Source organism: Anas platyrhynchos, chromosome 24 (genome assembly GCF_047663525.1).
Source record: "Anas platyrhynchos isolate ZD024472 breed Pekin duck chromosome 24, IASCAAS_PekinDuck_T2T, whole genome shotgun sequence".
NCBI classification, from domain to species: Eukaryota; Metazoa; Chordata; class Aves; order Anseriformes; family Anatidae; genus Anas; species Anas platyrhynchos.
This window is the reverse complement of record NC_092610.1, coordinates 6,625,900-6,643,357: the sequence shown is the minus strand read 5'-3', so window position 1 is coordinate 6,643,357 and position 17,458 is coordinate 6,625,900. Positions and strand designations below refer to the sequence as shown.

Genomic DNA, 17,458 nt, shown 5'->3' with positions numbered 1-17,458 from the left:
ACTGGGACAGGCCGGCAAGGAGGAACAAGCGTTTCTTAGAGGGCACCCGGCCACCACAGGGCTGCTCCAGGGCTGGGGGGTCCTGGGCACTCTTCCCTGGCACAGAGAGGGGTGAGGCAGAGCTCTCCACCCCTGGCTGCACAAAAGCTCCTACCTGCCACCAACACGTCCCTGCCCCTGGTGTGGTGCCTGAGAAGCACCTCGGGGACACCGGGCAGGAGCCCCCAGCCCCAGGTCAGGAGCGAGGGAGAGGCTGGGAACACCACGGCTGGACACGGGCATCCAAGATAAGCAGCCTTAGCATGATAAGTGCCTCCCAGCCTAACAGAAACCATTCCTGGCTGGGGGGAGCTCACAGCACAGCCTGCAGGCCACCTTGTGAGGCGAGCCCAGGCCACGTGCCCAGACACTGGCCCTGCAGCACCAACAGGCCTGGTGCCACCACAGGGCCGCAGGACAGCACCAGCCTGATGGACTAGCACAAACCCTGGATTTTCAAAAGGAACTGTCTCATCGGAGAAACGCCTTTCCTAAGTAATCCTTCAGCTCGGGCAGGGAGGTTCCTCTCCTGCTTTTAATTTCACTGCCAGGCATGCGCTGGACTCGCCAGCCAGCAAATGCTAGAGGGACCTGCACGGGGACAGTGCCAGCTCCTGTGTTCCCAAATAACTCTCACACTTGCAAGCTAGACACATGGCTGAAACTCTCAACAGCCAGTGTTCAGGCATCAGCAAGTCAGAAAGCTCCCCAGTACCATCCCTAACCAACCATCACAGCTCTCGGAACACAGCGGGCACTGCCTGACCCAGACCTGCTTTTTCCAGCAGAGACTGCAGCAAACGGCACAGCAAGATAGCACTGTCAGAAGTACAAACTGGCACAGTACGGCTACTTAAAGACAGATAATTCTCTCATTATTTCCTTATTATATCTCCAAATATCCCAGTTCCTGTGGGAAAAGGTCTGTGTGTGTTCTAGGGACACAGGAAAGACTGAGGAAATTCCTGAAGAGGAACAGAACATGACACAGCATTGCCTTCCCTCCAAACAGCCACCATGCTGCCCGTCTTTTGAGATGGCTGCTGCCTAGCACCTTGACGCCAGGCTGCCTGTTACACTGCCAACAGATATGATCATCTGTACCTTCACCACACATGAAATTGTGATAAGAAAGCCTGAGACGGCACCCAGATGTCCTTGCTGCTAGCTTCTGCCTGTTTTGCTGCCCTTGGAGAGCTGAGTGGATGAAGAAGACAGCAAAACAACAACATGGACCTTACCTTTTGTTCCAGGAGGCTGCAGATTATCTCCAGTCAGCGAGCACCAGCCTACGGGAAAGATGTCCCGGGAATCATATCGGCACCAGTAATCGAAGGCACCTCTCCAGCCATCAAATGTTATGAGGACCTCAGAACCTCTCACCTCCCCAATGGTGGCCGGGCAGATGAAGTGAGGGTTCTTCCTGTCCACTGCCTCCAGCTTCATACCTGTCTTGAAGAAGTTTTGGGATGGAGATGGTGGTTCCTACAAGGAGAAGTTGAAAATATTCTCAGCGAATGCCAGTGCCTCCCCAGATCAGGGCTTCCTTCTCCATCAGCACTCACCTCCACAAGCAGATGGAGAAGGGAGCTAGTGGGACAGATCTGAACCCCGATTAGATGTGCACGAGTTGGCCTAGCTACGCAGCCATGTGCCTTTACATTCATGAGGCAACAAAGTCTATTACTGACTGCTCTATCATCACCAGGCGGCTGGACCAAATCCAGACAGCGCTACATTAACACTGCACCCTGTGACAACTCTGTCATGCATGACAGAAAACAAAGCTCTGAAGAAAAGAGCCTCTGCAGGATACTCTCACTTTGTACCTCAACCAGAGCAGGAAAAGCTGAGATGTGACAGTCTCTTTCCATCATTCTTTCTCCACCTTCAGCTTTGCTAGATGTATGAGAAGCCCGTCAGCCATCCTTATCTGGGGCTTGCTCTGCCTGGTCTTTTACAAAGAGATACAGTAAAACCACCCCAACCACCCCATATGATGGCATACGCCTCCCAGACTGGTCTCTGTCCCTCTCTCTTCACTAAGCGGACGAGAATACAAACTGAGAAATCATACTTGCACTGTTGCTTCACAAGCAACACAAGGTAGCTGCATCCCTTGCAAGCTCTGGTACATTAAAAAGCTTCAGGGAGAGGTGCTGACTTTTATATAGAGAATTGGAGAAGCACCCGCTGCCCAGGTGAAAACAAGCACATCTCTCAAGCCCCAGCGTTGCAGTCCAGCTTCCCAGTAGACCACAGTCTGCACCCTGACCCCTGCTCAATGCAGCAGCAGAGGGTACGGATGTGTCCCTAGGGAAGCAACGTGTGGCAGCACTGGGCCATGTGTTCAGCTCCTCTGGGACCGATGGACCATGAGAAACTGTCTGTGATTCTGATGCTCTGCAGCAGAGGGGCCACACCAGAAAGACGTCTTCACAAACAGTAAGATACCTTGTGAAAAATCCGGACAGGAGCCATCTCTGCTCCATTCAGAGTCTTCAGAAGGAACATGGGCCAAGAGGAGGCATTCAGCCGGAAGCCTGCAGAGAAGGGAGCAGAGATGGACGTAAGGCTGGGAGGTCACTGGATCCAGCCACACATGCCTGTCCTGACAGGAGCTTTGCAGCGGGCACATGTTGTGATCCCACACCACCCTCCTCTGAAAGCAGGAGTCAGGCTTGACCTTTTCCAGATACTCCAAACGCAAAACATTATGTTGCTGAAAAGAAACATCTGGAAATGGATGTTTGACTGCAATTTTCACTTATCATAACAAAAGTCTGTACATTGACCATACAGGCATTGTGCGTAGCACTGGTGCTGGCAGCTTCAGTGATCCTGCTACGGGGGAGACATGAATCAGCAAGTGCTCAGGCTATGAAATGTCTGCCTCAGGAGGGAATCTCAGCTTCTGGGTGGCCCCCTCCACCTTTCAGGAGTGAGCTGCCAGCAAGCTGACCTGAAGAAATAAAGAGGCTGTGACTTGGCTAGGAAACGGACTTAACCATTTAACCAAACAGAAAGGATGGCAACTTTTGGCTCAATACCTTCTGTGAAAGAAGCAACAGGAAGAGGCATATGGGAAGAAAAAAGCAAATTCTCATGCTCTGAGTCAATGGACTGAACACAACTGCACAACAGCTCTGTGTCCACTGGTCAGCTCTGTTCTTTCTACACCCTTTGTTGTAAGACCTGCTCTCTAGAAAGGCTTGTGGTATTAATCCCAGAGGTGACAGAGCCCAACACGCTGTCTTCTTTGAAAAAGTGCACACACAAAAAAAAGATCAGTGAGAAAGTAGAAGCGAATGATGAAAACCATCGCAGAATCTGGCATGCAGGAGCCCTGTGCATGTAGTGTCCCACTGAAGATGACAATGGGATACCTGAATGTACAGAAAACACAGACCTGGAAAGTATGAGCACAAAGATCATCTCCAGATATCACACAACACGATCTTTGCTAAATGCAAGGCTGTACCTTCCTGCATTGGCAGTTTCTGCTGTTGAGCTGAACATGGCATTGCACTTTCTGTATTTGTGGTATTTTGAAGGTAACGCTGGGAGTGGACCTACAGGGAAAGCATCCCACAACGATAAATGAGGCAAAGTTTTGCAAGAGCTCAAACACCAGAACACAACCAGCTCAATAAAAACCACTCTGGTTAAGAGAGCTAAGCTCCTGGGGGGGGCAAAAATGACCTTTGGGTAATGGAGTTACTATTACCTTTGGGGTAGTATGAATTATCCACGTACAGGAGAGCAGCAGCTTATGTATGCACACAGAAAACACCACAAGGAACACATAAGTTCCTCACCTCGTTTTCTGGGATCTTGTACTCTGCAGGCAGAAAGGGCAACTGCATTGCTAGCTACTTGTTACTGGTGTTCATGCTGGGCACAAGAGAAGTACTCTCATCTGGACCAGAGTTAAGCAGGTGACACAAAACAGAGCTGGACACAGACTTCTTCCACTGAGTACTAACCTAACCTGCTCCTCTGGCACGGACAATCAGTTTTGTTCCGTGACTCAATTATGTTTATTGCCATCTGCTGGCAAAACTCAAAAAAGGCACAGGAGGAACCCACCCCTCTCAGGGGGGACAGGCACCTGTGTTTGCTGGGCAGACCGCACCAGAGGTGTGAATGGCACCCTGGGACCTGGGTTTCAAAGAGACGTCTGAAAATGGACAGCAGCATGTATTAAGGTGACATAGGTGACATGAAAAACTGCAGCTTTAATGTTAATAGCTGCAGCAGGTTCTGTCTGTAGTAAATATGAAGGGAAAGAGTGTAGTGCAACTTGCATACACATGGCATTGTCTGGAGTGACACGGCAAAACGTGCACTTACTGATGTTTTTTCCTTCAGAAAGGTCAGTCCCAAGTGTCCCATTGCAATTTATACCCGACTTCCACCAAAGCTCACAAATGATGCTCCAGAAAAAAATAAAAATACTTCTAACTCAAGGTATTCTATTGAAGGCTTCTTCCATCACTATAGATCGGCTTGATATTATCTGGGGGTGTGCTAATTCAGGAAGTGTTTTATGAAGACGCTTCAATAATAATTGGCAGCAGAATGCAAAAGCAGGTTAATCCTGCTGTTTAATTAAGAAAGAACCAGCAAATCAACTCGCTATTCAGCATTGTCAAAAAAAAAGATGCGTGTTTAACTGGAGATGACACTGGCAGAACTATTCGACTATTCAGGTTATTTATAAAGCTGTAGCTGAGTAAAATTAAATAAACAAACAGATGAAATATTGCAACTGTCCCTTCATTCTACACAGGACTTAAATCACTGGCAGCCTTTTCAGACATCATCGTGTTTTCCCATCTGATGGTCTCCAGCTAACCTGCTATTGCTTCTAAGGCACCTGGGCACAAATACACTTAGACAGCAAGAATGAAAATTTAAATGCTTTTGAAATCACAGTGTCAGGACTAGCAGTGATACAGTAGATGCCTCAGCCCTAATTGCTCTCTTGGTTATTCTCTACATCAAGATTTAGAGTTCTCCAGCAAAGCATCTCTACCAGGATGTCAGTACAGCGCTCTGCTCTAAGGGGAGGTGCTAGGGACATGCTGCTGGACGGCAGCTGTTTTCTGTTAAACACAGCTTTGACATGACAGCAACTGCAAGCAGGATCAGAAGACTGCAGCAACAGGCAACGGCCTGTAATCAGGCCTTGGCTAGAGCTATGTGCCAGCACTGCCCCTCTGACTGTGGGGTGTCTCCCAGAAAAAAAACAACAGCCTGGATATATCTTGTTCGTGTGCTGGCTCAGGAAAGGTCATCAATAACTCTGCCTTCACTGCTCCTACACACACCCCCGGGTGATCAGAACTTCTGGAGGCCCCTCCTTTGCTTCTGTATCCTCTAGGAAACTTAAGTGTCTCTCAGACTCTTTCCCACAAATGGCTGGAAAATGTGTTTCTCCTTTGAGGTGCAACAGGGAGAGCTTCAGAAGGCATGAGAGCATGGTCAGCATGTGCCAAGCCCATGCTTAAGCTGCAAGCTGCTCACTTGCAAGCGAGCTATCAGCTCATCTAAGTGCCAAAAACACTTTAATATACACTCCAACGCATCTCCCCATCCATGACACAATGTGCACGTGGAAATACAAACCTGGTGTGGAATACATCTGATTAACAGCCCAAGCTAACTGGGCTAGTCTACATCACTGTGGTAGGCATGGGCAGTCTGCGGGCCTCTGTCCCAAGCACAGAAATGTTAAAAAACAAAAAGGTTTTTCCCCACAGATGATGTAGGTGCTTGCTGGACAGTTGAACTTCAGCTCACCCAGTGGAGGCTGCAGCATCCCTCCATTCTTCTCACAGTTTCCTATGGGCTGGATTTCGGCAGAGTCCACCAGCCGCCAGAAGTCATTCTTGTTATCGCTGCCATCGAGACGCAGGCGGAGGCGAGCGCCTGTCAGACCCACCACCGTGGCAATGCAAGTGGAGGTGGTGTTCCTGGGGTCCTGGGCTTCTAGTTTCATACTGATCTTGAATTCGTTTGCAGGTGGCGTGTATGACTGCAAAGAGAAGGACGGGGACCCAGTTAGAGCCAGGATTTCCAATACAGGTACCACCTCAGTCCAAAAGCTGAAGCCTGAAGATGATGAAATTTGTTTCTACCGAAGACTGACAGCAGATATTCCTCTGTGCTGCTGCCCCTCTGCTGGGACTGACGTGCGCCATGCCAGTTCTCTCCTGTATCCCCTGTATTCAACACAACCACCTCTGTACTCAAAGCACCCGATGCCCAGGGGGCTGCTATTCCATTCCTACAGAACTGGTGAATTCTGTGGGAAATCTTGCTGGACGGGATCCAACAGAACCTGTATCACATCCTACTCAAAACATTTTCTCCAAGGGCCTGTGCTCAGCAGAGAAAAAATTGTTCTTGTGTCCCCATCCATTCACATCTGAGACTTAAATCTTCTGTGCTATGTTAACATTTGCAGTGCCTAAACATATCTTTTTCATCTCTGCTTCAGCACACTATGATTTCTATTAAGGCTCTGTTTTATCCTTACCATCTTCCTTGCCAAAAAAGGGGCCATCCCAGGCACTAAACTCCTGGGCTGCAAATGACCCATCTTCCTTGGATTTCTTGTTTTCATTCATCCTCTTACCTGCTTGAAGCAATGGGCAGGAGCTGGGATGGCACATGTCTCTTTCAGGTATTTCTCCCAGGTGAAGTGACCTAAGGAAAAAAAAAAAAAAAAAGAAGGGGGGTCATTCAAATAGGATCTGATGAACAAAAAGCTCAGAAAAGAGATGGCTGGAGTCCTAGAGCCAGCAGTTCTCCACTTCTCACAGAGGAGGTGCTCACAGGCAACATGTTTTCACCATGATCCTCTGATGTTTGTGACCACAGAAGATTTACAACTGCAGCTGACAGGCAGAACAAAGCATGGCGCTGCCTCCGGCACCGTGCTGCCTCTGTGCTGCTGATGGAGGGTCTCAGAAAGCAAGGATAACAGCCCACATCGTCACATAAAATACCCAGCACAGATGGGAATCCGTGGAGTCCACTAGACAACTGCCCCTTAAGAATCATTCATTAGACACTGCTCTGACTGGGGATTAAGCACAGTCACTAGGGGCAAAGAGCTAAAAGCAGCCCAGACCAACAGAAACCTTGCAAGGTGCTGACTTCGTGGTTCTCCCGTCCAGTATGCCCACAGCCTGCCCTGCCAACCAGCAGCTCCCAGCAAGTACCAGCCCACCTACAGAAATAATTAGCGGACAGGTAAGTTTATTGATTAATTCCCTGATATGGGCACGAAGCCCACGGCTCGGGCAGGATGGAAGCAGGGTTTCCCAGGACAGGGATTTACGGAGCAGAGCAGCCCCCATCCAACAGCAAAGCCCCTTCCCCCGAGCGTTGCTTTTATCACGCCTGCACTGCTTCTCATGTACAGCAGCGATGGTGAAAGCAATATGGCATCCAGGGAAACCTGTTATTAAATGAGGAATTAAAAGCTCCCATGATCCGAGCAAATCATGACTTCTGCCATTTAAGCTGAGCAGCTGGGAAAGGATCCTTCCAGCATGACATTAGCTTGTATTCATCCCAACGGCTCCCAGGAGACCGCTGTTTTCAAGTCATTTCAAGAGCATTGGTGGCAGCACAATTAAAGAGCGGCTACCGCTTCCCCTATTCATGTCAAGTTTTTAATCAGTCTGTTTTCAAAACAAAAGCTACATTAAGAGCCATTTCAGCTACTGCAGAGCATACCACACCTCTGAAAATCCGGGCGCTGGGGTCAGCACACATTGCTTCAGTTCTGCCTCACGTGCGCAGAAGCCTTAGGGGCATGATAATCCACCAGCTTCAAATAAGTAAAAGAAACACTGCTTTCTTGCCACCTCCATGCTGATAACTAGCACTCTTCTAAATACAGTGGTAAAGAACAGAAAAAATACAGTTTCACTGCCACAGTGGCTGAATGCATTGCTTTTACACACTCTGACAGCAGCTCTCCATCCCATCAGCTGGCACGCGTTTCCTTTCAGCCAGCAGTCTCACATGGGGGGGAATGAAGAAATTAAGTTTCACTGCAGCGGTGCTCTCACAAACAGGAATTTTTGTGGCTTAATTGAAGATATGATCTTTAACTCTATGAAACTCTTTGCATGAATAATGTGTAGTAAGTATACAGCCACAGCAAACCCAGACGGAGGACTCCAAGCCCAGCAGCCCTGCCATGAAGCACTGTGCTGCTCTCCATCCGTGAGTTTGGTTCCTGATCTGGGCTTGTCTCAGACCAGCCTGACCCTTTGGAGCCCGTGTCCATAGAGCACCCAGTGATCATACCAGGATGAGGAGCGCAAGCCTCAGGGCCTCAGCAAGCCTCCTAAAAAGCATCAGCTGCTTTTGACAATTTTATTTAGAAAAAAAAAAAATACAGCTCATCCTCCCCTCAGCTGGTTTCAATCCCTCACTATTAAAACTAGTTCTGGTTTTAATCCTTCCACTTTTCACTTACTCCTGACCAAGTGAGGCCATTTGCTCTCTGCAACAGCTCACACCGCAGTCGAGATCAATGCTGCAAAATTCCTGCAGGAGCAGTAAATTTCGGAGACAGCTGTGTGCCTCTAAAAATAGTGTTTGGACATGGAACTTATTTGAGATTAATTCTAGAGCCTGTTGGGACTCAACCGCCATATGAAGACACACACAGCAGAACTGCAGCTACTAACAGCTCACATTTCTGATGACTTCTTTTGCAAAGAAAAGGAGGAGCAGCAGAGAGACCCTGAACCCCAACAAAAAGACAGAGGATATACAGTGGAGTTAAACCTGCCTTCCTTCTCTGCTTACAATGGGTAATTTCTTTCCGTAAAAACAGCACAACAATCCGAATTAGAGGCTGCACGTCTGTTCCAGCATTACTCATAAAACGGGACAGAAAACGTATACTGAGTTAGAGGGCACCACCTCTGCCTCAGCACAGCTCCCTTCGCAGAATGCTGGAATGGTTTTAAATGATTTCAGGAAAAATGTTTAGCTCATGATACAATGCTTTTCAACTGGGAATTTCAAAGTGCTTTAAAACATAACCAAATATGATCAACTTCAACCTAACAATGCAGGAAGAGGAAAATGGCACAACACAACAAAAGTTGGGCTTTTACAACAAAGGGAAAGCTGACAGTAAAACAGAAAAAAGGAGGAGATTCTTCAAGCTTTTTTAACCAGGGAGCAGAGAATGAGCCCTGACACACATCAATAAACCGGGTGTCTCGCCGTGGGGGGACAGGGTGTTTTTGTCTTCTTATTTGGCCTGGGCAGACAGCACTGCTTAATATTTTCTGAGTGTTGGTCAAAAAACACTGGTGGCTTCTCTCCAGCTCCCAGTAAGCGGCTTTGCTTCATGCAAAACCAGCACTTCATTCTGGTGACAGGGCAGGGGTGCCAAGGACAGAAGTGTCTGCAGGGACTGACAGCCTCTCTTGCCCCGAAAAGCAAAGGGGAGTGCTTGCTCCCCTGTGTGCTGCCAGCTTCCAGCACTATCTGCAAGATGCCCTCCTGGTCCAACAATCACCCTCTGTTTTCCCTCATCTCTGCCTCCCCTTTTTCCACTCTGCTGCAGAGCACACCATACCCCTACAGACTGGAGGGATCATTTGTTTGGCCAGACCGTGTTCCTCAGTAAAACATACATCAAATCTTCTTTTCAGGCAGAAACAAGAGAAGGACACTTAATGAGAAACACCACGTCGCTGTAATTACAGTTGTGAGCTAAACAAAAGCCAAGGATTATAAACCTGTATAGCTCCCTGTAAGTCGGCTGTGAAAATGCCTATTAAGGACAACTGCCTGTCACTTTTGCTTGCCTTTGGAAAGTGCCTTACAGTGTGCTAATGCCAAAGAAAGATATTACTTGCAGGCAGTGCACCAGATTGGGGCTCTGATGTCTTAACATTTAAAAATATTTACTACAAACAAAACACTCCACACACCCAAGGGGTCAAACTACAGTAGTTGTGAACAATGCAACTCTGCACCCTTGTGTTTCTATTCTCATCATGTTGCATTTAATGTTGATCTGTTGCCCAGAATTTAAATGGAGTTTCTGTTTATATCTTTAACCGAGTCTGGTTTGGGCTCCATTAGCATTTCAGCTCCCAAGGGGTCATCAATCCCACTGAAATGATACATGTGTGTTTCAGGTCACATCTGTGAAGGAGAGCGTGCCCTACCCAGATCAAGGCATCCCATTAAGGTCTGCAGCCCATATGTGTGTCTGCTAACTAGCATCAAGGCAGCACATGAAAGCAGCACAGTCGGAGCCAACTCAGAACAAAAAGTAGCAGAGCATCGGCTGTGCTCGCAGATCCAAAGGTGACAGTGGCTGTCCCCAACAACAGGGTGCAGCTTTCTGAGGGGCCAGCTCTCCCAGTGCGATGGCACAGCTCCTGCACCTCCTACCCGTGTTACTTTCCAGGCACTCTGCTCCGCTGGCCGTCCGGCCGCACAGTCTCCATCAGTAACAGCTACAGCTGATAACACGATACTGCTTACTCACTGCCTCGCTCACAAGAAATGCAAGGATGTGTGAGCCAAAACTAATAGATTTCAAACACCAACATGTTGTCTGCTTTGCTGCTTCTCAGAGGTGTTCCCACTCAATTTTAGCTTTGAGCAGAAATCCCTCCAGCCTGGACGGCAGGGTGCTTCGTGCCAGAGAGCTGCTGCAGTTTCACACCCCTTGCCGTGCAGCCAAGCTCCGTGCAGGCGGTAAGTGATTCTCTGATCAGAGTTTCTTGAAGGGGGCTGATGTCTGATCCCTGCTGTTATGCCATGTGCCCACTGAGCGCACGCACACAGAAGCATGTCTGCAGTAGTTCCTCCTTAGCTCTGAAACCCTGAGATGCAGTGAGGTGTGGAGACTGGTGTGCACGAGTACTGATGGGAGCGCACACCCCTGAATTTCACAGAAAGCTCCATCTCAAGTTGCACTTGCCTCTGAACAGCAGCCAGCCCTCTGGCATCTGCAAACAGTGCAGCAAAAAGGAAAAAGTAGTGCAGCACCTAATGCCCTGTGGGGACACTATGCAGAGCGCGTGGGAGCTGTGACAGCACCCTGTAATGTCACCTGGAGCTCTGCGCGGGGTGACACAGGGCCCAGGACTTTATCTGAGATGTTAAAGAACTGCCTCCCCTTGGAAAAGGACCTTCCTAAACTGTGATCTGCGGGACTTCAGTACAAGGTAGGTAAGGACAGGTCAGATGCCCCAAAGGAGAATGGTGAGGGCAGCCACCACCCTGAATCAGGGTCTGAGACAGCCAAGCCCCAAGGCACTGCAACCACTCTGGTCCTCACAGGGGCTCTCAGAAACACAGGAGTGCCTTCCACAAGGCAAACACAAGCTTCCTGTTAGAAGTGGTTCAGCTGTTCAGCTCAGGAAACTATTTAGCTTCTTGTTGCTCTGTACTTGGTGGGAAATATGGACATCACCTTCCTAAGATAAATATAAGTGAAATACAAGTCTTGCATACGCTCCATAAAACTGGAAGTTACCTGCATCCCTACCAGCAGACAGCAGGAGCTGGCAGTTTCCTGAACAACCCACAGGTGCCCTGCATGGGAGCACATTGGCCCTGCCCAAAGGGACACCCCGCTGCCTCTGTGCCAGGCTGCCTCGCTGGGCTCCTGACCACAGGCATCAGCTGCTGCCGTGAATGCCAAGAGAAGTTCATGCAGAAGTAAGAAGCTCTCTACATCCTGGACACGTGTAAAAACGTGGCAGAGCCACCCATTTGGCATGCACAGATGGGCAGGAAGAAACAGCTATTCGATCCTGCCTGATTTCAGAATGAGCTGCCTTAGCCGAGTGCTTGCCCTGACATCTTCTCAGCAATTGCTGACTGTGGTCAGAGTTAAACACATGAGGACTGCCCAAAAGCAGTTTTAAATCTGTAAACTAACTTGGCACACTGTAGTTTCCCAGATCCAAGCCAACTCCATAAGCTTTTTGAAAGAAAAGGAAGGGAAAGGGAAGCATGCTGTCTTACCTTGGTACTGGGAGGGAGACTCTGACGGGCGGCTGTACTTGTGCTTTTTACCATCTTTCCAGTCTATGGCTGAGACAAGAAATAAAGCATTCATGTCAGTGAGGGAAGCCAGCTAATGCTCTCTTCAACACTAGCAGCTCGCATCATCTGCTTTGCAGGCATGGGCCACCTCAAAGGAGAGAAACGACCTCCCTGTTCTTGCTGACACACAGCCAGGTAACACAGGTTATGCCCAGAGCAGGGAGATTTTGTCCGAATCTCCTTCCTCCACACAGCTCAGAAGACCTGACACCAAGTCTCTGCACTGCAGCCTCTGCCTAGTCCTCACCAACCAATATTCTTCTGCCATGGCAAGCAAAAAGGTGAAAAACAGCAAACTGATAGATCTTCATCATTTAAAGTACATGAAGAGCTATCAAGGCTCCAGAGAAACAAAAGCCAGAGCCACTAAAAGCAGCTGGCATGCATGCCATGCACCCCAACGGGGAGCCTGAATCGCAGCTCACTCATTGCCTCTGGGGTGCTGCGGCCAGCCACGAGTGCACAAAGACACACAGGGAGCAAAAGCCTCGGCACTCTCCAGTGCTGGGGCTCATCAGCACTTCTCCCAGCGGCTGCACAGTGCCCCGACAGGGACAGCATCAGGCTCCACGGCATCCTCCTCACAGGCCAGAGCAGCAACGTAGCCCTGGCTCTGATGGACATCTCGTCAGAGCTGTCTTCATCATGACAGCTTTGGGCAAAAGAAGTTCTCAAGACTGCTCTGGAAGACAGATTCAGCCAGAAACAGGCGATGCTCATCCCCTCTGGCAGCCCTCAGCCAGACAGAGGGATGCCAGAGCAGCGTGCCATGGCACAGCCTGCACCAAGTGAGCGGCCCATTGTGGGCTCCTCCGTGTGCTGCTGGCTGATGGATGTGCACTCACGAGCACTTTTAGCTGCTACAGTCCTGCTCATTTATTTTACAAGGCATTTTGTAGGCTACTATAAGCAAAACCAACCAACCAAAAAAAAAGAATTTGGGAATTTGGTAGTGCTCTAGAAAATTTGTCCCCGTGAAAAGCAACTACTTGTGAAAGAACAAAAAAGAAAACAGAAAAAGCACAGAAAAAGTTTTGAAATCTTGGAGAAGCAGCTGAAAGAGGCAGGCCATGAGCTGCTGCTAAGTGGATAATCTTAAGGTGTTTAAAATTGCTTTTGGACCATTATTTTAGCAGTCTTCTCTTCATGACATGTTCTTTTCAGTAAAATGCACAGGAAGACTTACTATAGATTTCATCCCTTAAAGGATCAAGAGGGCCATATGCAGTATGGCCACAGGACCATTAGAAACAGACCAGCCAGAGTCTCCTCAGAGAGAGGCAAATGAATGAAAAAGCTGGAAGGAAACCCTTCCTAAAACTGCATTCCCTTCCAAGACAGTATCCTGCTTATCTCCTGATGAGAACAAGGAAAAAGGACACAAGGTATACATGCAACAAACAGAAAAGCCTCCATGATGAGAAACACTCTGCTCAGGATAGCTCTGTAGCAGCCTCTCTGTGCTCGGAGCTGCCTATTGCCATGTTCTGCAGGTGAAGTTATGTTTTATTGTTAACCTTTACCACGCAAAATCCTCATTAAGCAGACTGCAAAAGCAGAAAAAGAGGAAAAATGCAAGAATTTCTGGAGGCAAATCAAAAAAAAAAAAAAAAGGCAAAAAGTTCAGTGCCTTACTGGAAAAGCAGGTAAGTAGGACAGCAGCCCATCTGCACACAATACAGGTGTTGCTTCTGCAGCACACGGCAGAGCGCTCGCAGCACAGGTCACGCTGCCTGGCGGCACCCTGCTCCACGAGGCAGAGAGGACAAGCTGTGTGCGGGGCTAAATTCAGGCAGCCAGGTCCGCGGCCGTGCTGCTGACTAATCAACCTGCCTCTTCTATTGCCAAGCCCTCCAGCTGCCTCGCAGCATGCTCTCCCCATTCCCCGCTTCCCTTCATTTATTTTCACTTCATTAAAGGACAAGCAGCGTTAGGAAGAGGATAATGCTTCTGTAAGATGAACCACCAGAGAAGCAAAGGAGACGTTTAAAAAAAAATAAAGGAAGGAGAGAAATTGAGCATAGAAATCTCCTGTGATAAGCCTTGTGTGCATGCAGCAGATGTGAACAAAGGACTGCGGAGGATGCACTCTCCTCTGCTGCGCTCCCTTCCCCCACGCTCTGAAGCGCATGTGATGAGATCACTCCCGTCAAATGCACATGTATGGAACAACACTAAAGGAAATCAATATTATTTTTTAAGCACGAGGTCCAGGCGGCTCAGCTGCAGGCAGCCTGCTTGACAGGGCCCTTCTCATCTGGGGGAGCGGGACACGGGGAGTGGGCGTGTGGCTGTCCTGAGCACCTCGCCGCAGCTGCGGGCAAGGGGACGAGAGACCGAGGCTGCGAGAGGTAAGTGCCTGTAATGAATTTCATCTCCACGAGGTAGGCTGGTCTTTGGTTTCATGCCTCATTAGAAGGGGGAGGCTTGTGCCAGCAGAGCAGCAGTTTGCCTCACGCTGGGAGCACGAGCAGATGGTGCGTGCAGCAGCTCCGTGAGCAGCGTCCCGCCTGCCATCGTGCCCCAGCACCGCGGGGGTGTGCAGGGCCACCAGGGCTCCCCCGGTGCCCAACCCTCTGCTCCCCGACCGCTGCTGCAGGAAGATGAGGAAGGAAGAGGCCGGTGGGGCTGCCGGGAGGGCTCCACCACTGCAGGGACCCCTGGGGCCAGCCCAGGCATCCTGGGGGCTGCCACAGCCACGCTGGCTCCTGGTGGGGAACTGATGGAAGCATTCCCTGCACACTGCCAGAGATGAGAAACTCCCTCGTCAGAGCTTTGTTTGCACCTACAGCCAGCATGTTCCCCCACCCTCCCCAAGGCTGGCCACCTGGTCTGCTGTGCTCCATCCTCTGGTCTGAGCAGTTCGCTAACGGGCCTTTGTCTGTGCCAAGCATCACCGCTCACCTTTTTGAGGGCCTGGTTTCCGCATTATATCACCTGCTGCTGTCCTTATCCTGGGACTGGCTTGATTTTAGATAACTGAAGATGTCTAGGATAAAAGAAATAAACATGAGAAAATTCCCCATTTCTGGAGCATACAATCATCTGCAACATTAACTAATTACACAGCGGGGAGAAAATAGATGCTCTTTCACCCCAGGTTGCACAAACACCTCCTACTGAATACAGACAATTCATTTCAAGCCCACTGAAACTAAAAGCCTTTCTCCAATACGTGGAGAGCTTCAAATTTATGGTAGTGGGAGCAGCATAAATAAGCAAGAAGAGCATATGCCAGTCTCTGTGCTAACTATACAGCAGGTCCCAAGTGTGCACATGGAAGGGGGGCTGCTCTTGCTCACTAACAAAGGGAGGCAAAGCTGGAATTTATGAAAGAAAACACATGGAAACATAACATTAACTCTGGCAAAGCAGCACCGCAATCCCCAGCTCGCCACTTGCAATTCAAATTGCTCACAGCAGTTCTGGGTAATAAGGATGAGAAATTGGACAATGACCCAGGAAATATTTTTGCTATTACTACTGCAACGATTGTCCAAGTTGCATTGTATTTTTTTCCTGATTGGAGGAAAACTGGCCAGACTGTCCCCGACAAAAAAAAAAAAAAACCAAACATTTGCATTCTTGTTAAAAGCAAGTGTTACTGGAGATGGGAGCCGTTAGGTGTGCTCTGGACATGCACGGAGGCCACTGCTCCCACACAGCCACTGCGCAGGGCAGCGCCTCCCAAATGCAGCAAGCCCCAGCCCTGGCAAACCCCGCCAGAAAATACCTAAATGAATGGCTAAGCCACAAACAAGCCCTTAGGAAAGCTAGTAAAAGCATGTTTTGACACTACACTAACTAATTAAAGATTAATTGTGTCAATATAATTCCATTTTGTTCACAGTGGGGCAGTCAGGCTGTAAGAGGAAGCCGTACCAGGACGCTATGCTGAGTTTCCTGCTTACAGGGCTTTTTACAGATCCAGACAGACTACAAGTTTTGATTTTGAAAAACAGCCTTTTTCCACATCTAATAGAAAGCTAAACTCTTAATTTCTCTACAAACGTTGCAAACTACAGTCTTTAGGTGCGGTGCTGGCAACATTGAGCAAAACTCTGAATTAAGACTAAACGAAAAAAAAAGTGAATAGCTGATTTTTAATCTAAAGCAAAAGGTACACAGTAGTCTCTTATTGCCTCTCTCATAAATAGTGTGTGTGTTTGTGCATACTTATGAAAAGAGTAAAGTTTCTTTCCCTTCTAATGCCTGAAAGCAATCAACATGTGAAAGCGTATTTACAACTTTTAATGCTTTTTTTTTCATAATTTTCATCTGTCATTTTTATTAAAAGCTAGCAGTCACGGCAGGAAAAGTCCTCCAGCCATAAACCCCAGGGCGCGAGGTGTTACATAAAGGCAGCAGACAAGCATTCCCCATCTCTGGCTCTGCACCACTGATGTCTGCTTGGCTCCTGTGGACCTGGACTTTCTGCAGCACCTAATGCTGCCCATAAATCTCACCCACTTGGCGCTGGACCACCCATTCTGCACCACTCAGACGGCTTTTGAAAAGCTGCTTCAGCCTCAGTACTTCAGAGCCCTACCCGGCAGGGATGTGTAACCCTTCCCTGCAGGAACACTTGCAGGAGAAATTCATGAGTGCGTACAAGATGTTCAGACACCATTTGTGGAAGACCAGAGCTCAGCAGGCAAGATGAAATAACTCCACACTTGGTCCTTGCTCAGACAGTAAGGAGAGAGACCCAACAATTTGTAAAGCATGAAGACAACTGCCGAGACCCTCAGCTGACACCGTACGTAGCTTCCTGGTAAGATCTCATGTCGTGGAAGAGAATGAGATGTAAATGTTGAGTTGGGGAAAAATCAAGGCAGAATCCCGAAGTTTTTTCCAACCTGAAATAGGCTATAATCTTATTTTGCTGATATCTAGTCAGAAGAGAGGTAGAATCACCCCCACAGTCTTTAGCAAGCCTGAAACACCCCCGTGAAGAAGACAGACTTCAGCTGAGACAGAAGAAAGTGAATGTCAGAATGGGCAAGTTAATGGGCAGGGCAGGAAGAAGTGTGGTACGGATGTACATGTATGTGGTCTTTTACACTGTTCAGGAATCCAACACTGAGAAAATCCTACAGTAATAAACAGCAGAAGCTACAACGTGGTATCCAAAGGGGGAAACTTGGCTGCTCACACAGACAGGAGTTTTCTTAAAGGCATTAGAAAAAACAGACACCTGAGGAGAACCTGTTGGCTGGGTCAGTGTCACTGAGGGGACAATCCCACTTTTGAAGCAGGTGAAGCAGCTGAGATTTAGACAGCCCAGCACATGCTGTAACGC

At 48.7% G+C, this 17,458-nt stretch overlaps 1 protein-coding gene across 13 annotated transcripts in view; it reads right to left on the bottom strand.

Annotated features, from left to right (window-relative positions):
* The window catches only part of SCMH1 (Scm polycomb group protein homolog 1), a 70,169-nt gene that overhangs the window by 36,784 nt on the left and 15,927 nt on the right, over window positions 1-17,458 (bottom strand). For 9 of the 13 annotated variants that reach the window (XR_005260812.2, XM_027443686.3, XM_027443696.3 and 6 more), the window contains 6 exons: window positions 15,061-15,145; window positions 12,076-12,144; window positions 6,683-6,753; window positions 5,845-6,079; window positions 2,494-2,582; window positions 1,281-1,524 (listed from right to left, as the gene is read on the bottom strand). Coding sequence is in view for 12 of the 13 variants with exons in the window: in XM_027443686.3 (XP_027299487.1) it covers window positions 1,281-1,524; window positions 2,494-2,582; window positions 5,845-6,079; window positions 6,683-6,753; window positions 12,076-12,144; window positions 15,061-15,085 (733 nt within the window). In the remaining variant the exon portion in view is untranslated. The remainder of the gene's footprint in view (window positions 1-1,280; window positions 1,525-2,493; window positions 2,583-5,844; window positions 6,080-6,682; window positions 6,754-12,075; window positions 12,145-15,060; window positions 15,146-17,458) is intronic. The other 4 variants (XM_072027297.1, XM_072027296.1, XM_027443694.3 and 1 more) reach the window with 3 other exon arrangements.